Below are 11,142 nucleotides of genomic sequence, written 5' to 3' on the forward strand. Positions count from 1 at the left end.
TTAGGTTGGAGGTTATAATCAACGGCTCATGTCAGCTCCACTTTTTACCCCACTACATTTTTGCCTCCTCTGCAATTGTTTTACACATTTACAAAAAATCATACTCCTACTACATTGTTATCAATCAGCACATAGTACTTTTTTTTCCGATCGTGATTCGAATTTGTCATATTCATTTTCACTTTCATTTACAATCTTTGTATTTATTCAACGAATTAAAAGTTATTCTTCTGTTGATTATTATGGCTACAAATTTTGTAGGCGTTTTTAATTTTCAAAGTTTCTATTTTTTCCTCAAATTTATTTCATTTGGTGTAAAGATTGATGTGATTTGGAGGTTTTTTAATTGGCTGGGAAAACATCAATATTAGAAAAATGGAGATTGGTGCTTGAAGTAAATGATCTAATTGATATAAATGTGTGTTGGGGGAGGAAGTATAGTCAACCATTATATAGATTATGAAATTCTGCTTATATAATGAATTTCATGTACGGTACTACTATTATTACACCATAGATACTAATAAAAATATTAATTGTTTCACAAGTAAAGTTTGAAACAGTTACTTGCCAAATCTCATGCTTGACTTTTTTTTTGTATATCAAATTAGAAAAGATGTTTTTCGTTATTTTATTCATATAGTAATTTTTTTTCGTTATAGAGTTTTCATTGGTTGATAGATCAAATTTAGTGGACTTTTGCATGATTATTTAAATAAAATACAATCCATCAAGATGATTCTATATAAATTTCTTTTGCTCCGCCCACAATATCCATATGCATATTACTACTACTTATATAAGCAAATAGTATTAATTTGTTATAAATAAATAAAATCACACGTAAACTATTTAAATATTGGAAATCCCAGTGTATCTTAAATTTATAACTTAGATCAATATCAGCAAAATTGTAGATTTATATATATATAGAAATGCATACAGTAATTGCTCACGAGAAAGTCGAATCCTTCTTGTCTTTGAACCATAAATCATTTACTGAAATAAAATTTTCCTCTGCATATTGCATTAGGCGCAGATTTGTGTGACAGAGAGTTTGACATGGCGAATCAGAGCAATTTCCAGATGAAGGTGACGGAAGGAAAGCTCGGTTTCGTTCTACAGGATGTGCCTCATCTCACCGATTACATTCCTAATCTCCCTGTATGTACGCGTGTGTGTTTTGTTTTGAATTTTGATTGCATTGATGATATACATACATGAATCTGTATCTATTGTTTCCCGCGTTTGAAATGCCGGATGGCTGTATTTGTTCGGAATGTTGCGCGATCGCGATTGCGATTGCTGCTGTGTGATTCCACTGCGTAGAATAAGTATTGTGGATTAGTTTGTGGAGAATCGGTTTGAATTTTATGCGATTAGAGGGTGAAATGTTTGGGGATAATGAGCGAATTACGTGCTACATTTTAGCTGAGGAATGTTGAAGTGTTTGCAGTAAGTTCCTGATGATTTTATTTTTGTAAGATGCATTAACTGCTGGATTAATGCATAAAGCTATGGCTATTTAATGATTTTGTTGTGTTTTAATCTCGTAAGAATTTTGGCTTGTACTTGTGGGGCCCGCATTATGAATGTTCATGATTTTGTGGACTAGTATAACTTAATTCTGTTGCTGCATTGTTTGATGTAAGTTGTGGTTTTAAGCTGGGATTCATGAAGAATCATTTGATGCTTTCTTCTTTGTGAAGTTTAAATGGTAGTGACATTTTTAGAGTAGTGTGTGTGTGTTTTTTCTGTTGAGAAAAGCATGTAGTAGTAATTTTTAAGCAATGAAGAATGAGACCGAGACATGAGAAAAGAAGTACAGAGAAACTGAAGAAGTGAACCCTTGACATTGGTGCTTTAATGTTTGGCAGACTTATCCCAATCCGCTACGCTCCAATCCTGCCTACTCTGTTGCTAAGTGAGTTAAACATACTTTTCTCCCTCTCAGATGGGTCTCAAGTATTGGACACATTTACACTTTTTTATGATTTCAGGCAGTATTTCGTCGACATGGATGATAGTGTACCTCAAAAGGTGGGCACACTTGTGTTTTAAAGAAGGTCCTAGTTATATTTCTTTGTCCCCCCCCCCCTCCCCACTAGTCGAAGGGTAGAATATTGTTTCACCATTCTCAGACCAATTATGTTTCTCTATGAAGATTGTTGTTCACAAGGATTCCCCAAGAGGGGTGCATTTCCGGCGAGCTGGACCGCGTCAAAAGGTAAACCTTCCTTTTTCTTGAATTCAAGTCTTTAGGATTTGGGGACTCCAGTATTTGAGTGCATCAATATCAAGCAGGTGTACTTTACTCCTGAAGAAGTGAATGCTTGTATTGTAACATGTGGAGGTCTCTGCCCAGGCCTAAACACAGTGATTAGGGAGATTGTGCATAGCCTTGATTATATGTATGGAGCCACCAAAGTCCTGGGAATCGATGTAAGTCGTATTTATTGCTAGCTCTGATTTTAAACTGTTACATATTGTTGATTATATATATGGTATGAAATGCTATCAAATTATTCTAACAGCAGTTTATTGCATATTGTTGTAAGTTATTGTATGTTTGATTAGGGAAACTACATTAGTGCTTCAATCATTGCTTTAGAAAAGCTATTTCTTTTCTATTTTATGTACTCCTAATGCATAATATCTTCTCTTAGGGAGGCTACAGGGGATTCTATTCAAAGAATACCAAACCCTTGTCACCTAAGATTGTAAACGACATACATAAGCGTGGTGGGACCATCCTGGGAACTTCCCGAGGTGGTCATGATACCATGAAGATCGTTGACAGCATTCAGGACCGTGGAATTAATCAGGTAAGTCTTGATTATACTTTCTATAGCTAGAATGTTTGCACTGGACTTCAGTTTATAACTTATGAAAACGATGATTCTCAGGTTTACATAATTGGAGGGGATGGCACCCAGAAAGGAGCAGCTGTTATATATGAGGTGATCTTAGGGGGATAATAAATCCCAACTTATAAAATGCAATCTAATTTAGTTCTCCTACTAAGTAGCACAATATTCATGATTTTACTTAGCTTGTTCTTTATAAATTCGAATGAGTCGTCAAGTGATGTTGACTTGACCCTTAATTGTCTTTTCTAAATTTTGTTTTATTTTTACGCGACTTTGCTAACATTCCACGAAGTTCTTCACCTCACTTTCTATAGTTTTAGACATCAATGTTATGGTTTCTTGAGTAGTACCTCAAGTTTAGGCTTTTGCTTTCAATTATTGAGGCCGAATTTACTGACTCTAGTGCCAGTTTGGTGGCAATTTTCTAACAAAAGTTTCCATAGTTATTCATCCACTCTACTGTTATGCATGCTGAACATTTCAGGAGACTTATTTTCATTTGCAGGAAATTCGGAAGCGGGGTTTAAAGGTTATAGTTGCTGGAATTCCCAAGACAATTGACAATGACATATCGGTACCTTTTATTCGCCATTTATATGAGTTGTCACTTCTAATTCCTCATATGGTTATCTAGATGATGTGATCAATTTGCAGAAAATAATCCGAAGTGTCAAAAGTCTCACTAATATAACATTGTGGAAATGCATTAGTAGTTTTTCTTCCCAGTACTTCCTCTCTTAAGACCAAAGTATTAGGTTAACCCCAAAAATTGTGGTTAATGCTTGACGTTCTTCTTGCATTATAATCCATGTGAACATAAACCTTGATTCTAGTTTGTGGGATTAACTTCCATTAAAAAGTGATTGGAATTTGGAGTTTAAACATTCGGTGTATTCACTAGAGTTACTCGCTTTGAGTACTAACAAACGTCGGTTTCAACTGGATTCTCTTATCAGGTTATTGACAAATCATTCGGTTTTGATACTGCTGTAGAGGAAGCTCAGCGTGCCATTAATGCTGCACATGTCGAGGCTGAGAGTGCAGAAAATGGAATTGGTGTAGTGAAACTTATGGGCCGCTACAGTGGTAAGAAACATTTTCGCACTTGAGGAGTGAGGACTGATGCACTCTAAGATTTTATGCAGCACTTATGCATTAATTAAGATGACTATGAGTAATAAAATGTATAAGAAAAGCAAGATAGGTATCCCTTCAAATGACAGAAACTATTGATACTACAGAAATATGACTTGCTCCATCAAGCTCTACAGTTATTTTGATTTTATCTCCTCAATAGCCGCTGACTTTGCTACTTTATTTCTATAGGATTTATTGCAATGTATGCTACGCTGGCCAGCCGAGATGTTGACTGCTGCTTGATACCCGAGTCACCATTTTATTTAGAAGGACAAGGTGGACTTTTCGAGTACATTGCGAAGAGGCTTAAAGAAAATGGACACATGGTCATTGTTGTTGCTGAAGGAGCAGGAGAGGATCTTCTCAGTGCTAAAAATGAACAGGATGCTTCAGGGAACAAGCTACTTCAAGACATCGGCTTGTGGCTTTCTCAGAGAATTAAGGTGTTCTTTCTACATTTGTTCTCTGACAAATTGCGAAACCTATTCAGACAGCTTAAAAACCATTAACTGTGATTTTTTAATAAAGGAGCACATTGAAAGCTGTAATAGTGGATTTCCTGCTTTGCTAATTTGTTCTTCCCTAATACAGGAACACTTTTCAAAGCAACAAAAACTTCCTATCACTCTAAAATACATAGGTCAGTTCAGTAAATAATAATATTTGTCCTATTTATTGGAAACAAGAAACTAACCTATTGTTTTGTAGATCCAACTTACATGATCCGTGCTATTCCGAGCAATGCATCCGATAACGTGTACTGCACACTTCTTGCTCAAAGTGCCGTTCATGGAGCGATGTCAGGTTTCACGGGCTTCACAAGTGGGCTTGTAAATGGCCGGCACACATACATTCCGTTCAATGTAAGTCGCAATTTACTTAGATAGTGGTCATCATGGTTTCACTAAAATAAGTCGTATGTCTCTTGAGTATCAAGAAGCACCTCGACATCTAAGCAATACTCATAAGGCCCTTACTAAGAACATTAGTTTACATCATCTTAGGAGCTTGTTGAAATGGCACTTGCGGGATATTGCTGAAAATTGATTGTTTTGAGGTATCTTTAACAACTATTTATGAACTTGCTGCATGAGTCAAGTCTGAAGTAGGAATTTATCGCTGCTACGATTTGTTTTTGTCGCATTGGCGATGATCTGTGCTTCTTTAAAAAATATTTGGGGGCTAGACTACCAAATTGAACAGAAAAGGCTTCTACAAGTTGAACACGGTTCACCCCGTTTCCCCGTGCAATATCATCAGAACTAATTACTGAGGTGGAGATGACATATACCTGTTTCTGTGCAGCGTATTACTGAGCAGCAAAACAAGGTTGTGATAACTGACAGGATGTGGGCGAGGCTTCTCTCTTCGACTAACCAACCGAGCTTCCTTGGCCGTAAACAGCTCGACGAAGCCAAGAAAGAGCAAGAGTCTCAATCCCAACTGATGGACGATGCAGACGCGAAAACAGGTAATAGAATCAAGAAATAAGAAAGCGCTTGATACTCTTCGACTACCTCTCCCTCTTCCCTGTTTTGCACGATTTAGTCCAATTTAGATTGAGGATTCCTACAATAACATATTAATGGGATCGTGTAGGAGCACTTTAATTCAGTCACTTTTTTTCATCATTTTTTCATAGATTTTGAGAGAGAATATGCTGCTCCTCTTCGATTGTAGCATTTATTTATCAGTATTTTGATTATAAAACACGTTGATTGAATTATATTGCTGAGTAAAGATACAATTGAACTATCAGTACTTATTTTTCAAAAATTTCCTACAATTGGACTCTGTCGCTTTGATGAATCTTTAACGAGATTGTACATGACTAATGAGATATCTATAGCAGATGTCGCTTTGATGAATCTTTAAGCTCCGTTCATCGTCGACAACTAATTGATACCATTAGATTAATAACTCTAATTGATAGTATTGATTCTTAGTTATGATTTGAGATGTTATTTTTTAAATACAATCTACTATGATTCTATACATACCAAGTACGTTGATGCCACATCAAGTTTGTGTATTTAACCACTTTGATTGTTAAATCAGAAAAAAATATATATAAAATGTATATTTTGAAGTACATGAAATCAGTGTTACAAAACAAAAATATGAGAAAATTTTATGTACTTTGAAGAGTATTAAGACAACTAGCCATGCATATTTGATTTAAGTTGTGAATAGTGGTATTTATCTACTCCTTACACCTCTCCTATTTATCAATTCAGGAATAATGTGTATGCAATCCCTGCTAGTGAATCAAATGTGTACCAACTAATTTTGTTTAACACATACATTCTCAAACGGGTTTCGGGTTTCAATTTCGAAAACTAGACGTAGCTAAAATGTTCCCATTCTTCAACATCTGTATAATTATACTTTATATACACTTTTTTTTTTAATAAAACGATTTAACGTCAAACTACATCTAAACATATTTTGCATAGTTTTAAGCAAATATGCCAAACCAAATCATTCACCTCAATCAAATATCTCGAGGAGACGTAGGTAGAAGCCGTAGCAAAGAGATGGCTTCATGAAGCCTTGGTAACAGTATGATCAAGCAATGGCTGTATACCATTTTTTGGCAGCAAGAAGGCAGGGAGATACCAAGGAACCACAAAAACCAACATCAAACCGATCAATACGAAAACTGTGACATACCAAGCCTTGTGGGGAATACCCAGCAACAGTTCGTCACACACTGCAGCAAAGATGGAGATCGGTCAAGACAACAAAAGCCAGCTGTGTTTTTATCTGAATAAAACCGAACTTGTAGAAAATAGCTATAGACATAATGTATGAGCATGTAGAAACAAGCTGATTACTAGAGGTTGGTTCAAATTTCGAGCTAAATCAACAACCTACGATATGACCACAACATTTTGAAGAAGCATATGCACAAGAAATATTGCAAAGAGATAGTGTGAAGTTGGTAGGATGAAAAGCTTCATGCTGGGTAAAAAAAGAAAAAAAAAATAACTAAGCTGAAGTTTCTCACTAAGAACTTGGTGTAGAATAAGAATAGCACTGTAACATAAAATTGGTGTACCTATATTAAACATGATATATTCCATTTCCCGCTTCCCTGATGTTGTGACAACACCTTCAGGTTCTACATTCACGAAAACAGATATGTCGCCCTAAACCAAAAAAAATACGTAACAAAATAGTGAACATCCATGCAAAAGAATATTAGGACACACATTTACATGTAAGATATTTTACTAACAAACCTGTTCAATCAGTGAGGTGATTCCGGTTGTCTTGAAAATGATCTTTTCAGTATTGAGCAATTTTCTTCCTAGATTCAGACCCAAATCTGGAGTACCACTTTTTAGTTGCAAAGAAAAACTGGCAGGCATCTGTTATCCCTTCAATCTAATTAGGAGATGCTGTCAACGAATCTTAAATGGCACAACATATAAAAATGATGCACATACAGAAGCAGGATATGACATCTTCACCTCATACCACGTCAGGGGTTTTAACCCCTGCAAGTGGTAGAGGCGAGCCCCATTTTGAATCGGCAAGGTTTCCTTGAAATGCTCCTCATCAACATGCAAAACTTTATCATTCATCGTGCCAAATGTTTCAAGACTGTTAAAGATTCAAATAAAGACAGCCACGTACCTCATCATTCACTAAGAATACATACAAATGTTTTATTGACAAACTTTATAGTAAAAAGATTAGATTGTTATTAGTTAACCCCTACTTAACTAGAATAGAAGTCAGAATCAGGCCGTTGATGACAAAAACTGTAAACTGAACAAAGCTGAGCTGAATCAAGTTCTGTTTCCTAACCATATCCATTGGTAACTAGGTTTCTCTTACTCAAAACAGTGTAATAGAAGTGGCCAGGATCCAAATATTAGACTGTAAAAGATTCAGTTTAGTATACGAAGGAACTAATTTGACGAGTATTAGAAACACATAATTTCACATCACTTTTTATACAGCAGGCCCATCTCATTCTCACAACTATGCAAATCTAAGCATAAACAACTAACTAAAAAATCAATAAAAGATAAATCATTCTCAAATCACTTACACATTTCCATAACTGTATGGTAGACCACTAAGTAGTGTGATCAGAGAGCATATGAATAACCACTCAAAGCATTTCATGTTTCTCATGGATACCTGAAAAGGAGCTGAAACTCAGAAAAAAATAAAAAAAAAATCAAATAGGTAGTTTGCAACATTTCATATAAAATGAACATCTAAAACCTTAGTTAATCTCTACATACCATATAAAATACAGTTTGATAACGCTTCTAAAAACAACAGAAAATAAGTTTGGCGCCAAAAAATTCTTTATGGAATTTTCGTTATCATTTTACCTGCAATAAATTTCAGAGCGTGGTTTAGAGAGTAACATGATTCAGATGAGAAATTGAGTGATGCGCCATCAAAGATCTCTATCCAATCCGTTGCAAAAGGAAAACAGACACGAAAAAGCAAATACAGAAAATGGCTTGAAAAAAATGAAACTATGTATACACTCTTTATTAGCAGATTAAAGCTTTTAATAGCATATTTACCTTATGAATTCTGAATCTACAGGCAGCTCCAATCACGGAGTAAAGCTGTTTACTCTTAGATTTGGTGAATTTAGGGAAAAATCGGATGAATTTGCGGAATCACTGCGTGAGGATTGTTGAGCAAATGATAGAGATACAAGAATGAAAATTATAGATTAAATTCTCAAAATCAAAATATTCGGTTTTTAGGCGTACTAATCAAACTAAAAACAAAATTAGTTTATAGTATATTTTTTTATAATATAAAAACACATAAAAAGTTAAGATATAAATTACATTGCAACTATAAATACAAATATAGTTGAAGTATTACTAATATTTTTTTAAGCATATACTCCGTATCAATCAATAAGAATAACGTTTTATAAAATTTGAAATTTAACATAGCATAAGAAAAAATTGTGGTGGATATTTGCATGTTGAAAAATCTAATTTAAAATTTATATAAAGATTAAATATAGATTTTTTTGATAAATTTTAAGCATATTTTAAAATTCAAATATTTTTTATTTTGAACTTGTTCGTTTGTCTATTACTACTACACTATTAAATTATACTCTTGTTAATAAAATCTAATTAATAAAACCTAATGCATTTTATTTTGAAATTTTAATTTAATTTTATTTTTTGCAAATTTTCATTCGCATCAAAATGTATTACTCTTAATTTAATACTTCCTTCGTCTTCAAACAATATGCAATTTGGGTTAGACACGGGTTTTAATGTAAAATTGATAAAGTAAGAGAAATATAGAGAGAAAAAATAATTAAAGCATTGTGAAGAAAAAGTCTAATTTTATTAGAGAGAAAAAAAATTTAAAATTAAAAAGTTAAAATTCTGAAGGACTAAAAAGAAAAGAGTGGACAGCAGGACAGCGTGAGTAGTGCAATTTGCTACTGTTCAGCTCCACTATGGAAAAGAAAGAGTGTTGGTAAGCAATAAAGGAAGAGAGAGATGCATCTTTATTCATTACTTTGCAGATTCAGATTTTGAATGTTGTGCATAATGTTAACATCGCCCAATCCATAAAAAGCGATAAAACTAATATAAATATGCAGTGTTGCAAAGAGACTGATTTAATGTAAAAGCATTTCGGCTATATCCATGTGCGTGGTGCGGTGTTGTGCCACACAGTGATGAAATCAGCTTTGGTGAACTCAGACATAAAAAGTCTCTCCTGTCTCTCAAAATTTAATTCTTTTAAATTTGATATTTATTATTATTCATGTATACTCCCTTCATCCGCTATTAAATGTCTCATTTTTCCTTTTTCATTCGTCCGCCAATAAATTTTTCATTTCACTTTTACCATACTAATATTTGGTAAGTGGACCATACATTCCACTAACTCATCCAATATATAAAAGTAGGTCTTACATTCCACTAACTTTTCTATCCACTTATCTATATAAAGTCAAATAATTTCTTAAGACCCGTGCCAATCAAATATGAGACATTTAATCACGAACGGATGGAGTATATATATATATATATATATATATATATATATATATATATATATATGGGAGTGATCAATTGCTAACTCATCATTTAATTGCTAACTACAACTAATTTACCATAGGATTTTAGAAACAATGCTTTAAGAATGTTAACTTACATTGCTTATATTGACATTCAACATGTATTATATTGACATATTTTATATAGTATGTTGACATTTCTTTCTTTACGAAAAAATTGAAAAAAATTCGAATTTTTTTTCAAATTTTGACGTCGGAACATATGCATGTATGATATCGTTGGAATCCTTATAAAATTATCTTTAATTTGATATATGTTATATGAATTTAACGTTTTGGGATTTCTTTTAAAAGTTAGTTATAACTAAACATGTAGTTAATTGACATTAATACCCCTATTGATATTTTATGGAATTAATCCTATGGCTTTATTGACGTTTTTTGTTGATCGTATTGACATTTCGTGGTTGATGATCTAGGCCCTTTAATTTGAATATCTAATGGCTATTATTTAGTTATAGTTAGCAATTAGGTATTGAGTTAGCAATATAACACTCCCCTATATATATATATATATGGATGTAATCAATTGCTAACTAATTACCAATCCCAAATTGAGACCAATTTTCAACCATTAGATTAGAAGATCTTGTGGTTAATATAATGTCAAGTGTAATATATTTTAAATTTAAATAATTATTAATTAAATTAAAAGGGTATTAATGTCAAATCCTATATGTAGTAATTATAACTAACTACTTTCTCTCTCCTCAAAATCATCTCAAATCTTTAAATTTACGTAACTCTCTCAATTTAAATTATTTTTTCGCAAAAAATATATCAAATTAAAGATAATTTAATAAGGATTCCAACGAGATCTCAATTGCATATGTTCCGACGACGTTCGGATGATGAAATTTGATATTTTTTATTTTAGTTTTCGTAAATGTTGATAACCAGATTTTTATCAACAAATACATCAAAAAATCTCAATAAAACCATGTAAAAATCTCAATAAATATGTGTTGATATTTTCTTGTACTAATGTTGATATTCTTATATCATATTGTTGATATTTGTAATACACAATGTTGATAT

At 33.2% G+C, this 11,142-nt stretch overlaps 2 protein-coding genes across 4 annotated transcripts; one reads left to right on the forward strand and one right to left on the reverse strand.

Moving 5' to 3' along the window:
* Window positions 1–971: 971 nt before the first annotated feature.
* Window positions 972–5,733, forward strand: LOC125215326 (ATP-dependent 6-phosphofructokinase 6-like). The gene is made up of 13 exons (XM_048116715.1): window positions 972–1,164; window positions 1,878–1,924; window positions 2,001–2,040; window positions 2,165–2,227; window positions 2,305–2,442; window positions 2,667–2,825; window positions 2,907–2,960; window positions 3,376–3,444; window positions 3,827–3,956; window positions 4,197–4,450; window positions 4,599–4,647; window positions 4,716–4,870; window positions 5,313–5,733. The coding sequence occupies exons 1-13, from the start codon at window positions 1,063–1,065 to the stop codon at window positions 5,496–5,498; spliced, it is 1,446 nt and encodes a 481-aa protein (XP_047972672.1). The 5' UTR covers window positions 972–1,062; the 3' UTR covers window positions 5,499–5,733.
* A 579-nt stretch (window positions 5,734–6,312) lies between these two features.
* On the reverse strand, window positions 6,313–8,697 carry LOC125216393. 3 transcript variants are annotated; one of them, XM_048118088.1, is made up of 7 exons: window positions 8,564–8,697; window positions 8,270–8,362; window positions 8,071–8,173; window positions 7,460–7,616; window positions 7,253–7,381; window positions 7,069–7,159; window positions 6,313–6,720 (listed from the first exon to the last, which is right to left on the reverse strand). In XM_048118088.1, exons 3-7 carry the CDS (start codon window positions 8,154–8,156, stop codon window positions 6,551–6,553), a joined length of 633 nt encoding a protein of 210 aa, XP_047974045.1. In that variant the 5' UTR covers window positions 8,157–8,173; window positions 8,270–8,362; window positions 8,564–8,697; the 3' UTR covers window positions 6,313–6,550. The 3 variants fall into 3 exon arrangements, with proteins under 3 accessions (XP_047974045.1, XP_047974044.1, XP_047974046.1); XM_048118087.1 differs by lacking the exon at window positions 8,270–8,362 and having other exon boundaries at window positions 8,071–8,162; XM_048118089.1 differs by lacking the exon at window positions 8,270–8,362.
* Window positions 8,698–11,142: the final 2,445 nt, after the last annotated feature.

This window comes from Salvia hispanica, chromosome 3 (assembly GCF_023119035.1).
Source record: "Salvia hispanica cultivar TCC Black 2014 chromosome 3, UniMelb_Shisp_WGS_1.0, whole genome shotgun sequence".
Classification (NCBI taxonomy): domain Eukaryota; kingdom Viridiplantae; phylum Streptophyta; class Magnoliopsida; order Lamiales; family Lamiaceae; genus Salvia; species Salvia hispanica.

What these genes read in the sequence shown, in the direction of transcription:
- LOC125215326 (XM_048116715.1), top strand. Translation starts at nt 1,063, where the DNA reads ATGGCGAATCAGAGCAATTTCCAGATGAAGGTGACGGAAGGAAAGCTC. An exon ending in ATGATAGTGTACCTCAAAAG is followed by an intron (nt 2,041 to 2,164) that starts GTGGGCACACTT and finishes TTCTCTATGAAG; the next exon opens with ATTGTTGTTCACAAGGATTC. An exon ending in ACACATACATTCCGTTCAAT is followed by an intron (nt 4,871 to 5,312) that starts GTAAGTCGCAAT and finishes GTTTCTGTGCAG; the next exon opens with CGTATTACTGAGCAGCAAAA.
- LOC125216393 (XM_048118087.1), bottom strand. Translation starts at nt 8,156, where the DNA reads ATGAGAAACATGAAATGCTTTGAGTGGTTATTCATATGCTCTCTGATC. An exon ending in AGATGTCATATCCTGCTTCT is followed by an intron (nt 7,382 to 7,459) that starts GTATGTGCATCA and finishes AAGGGATAACAG; the next exon opens with ATGCCTGCCAGTTTTTCTTT. An exon ending in TCACCTCACTGATTGAACAG is followed by an intron (nt 7,160 to 7,252) that starts GTTTGTTAGTAA and finishes TTTTTGGTTTAG; the next exon opens with GGCGACATATCTGTTTTCGT.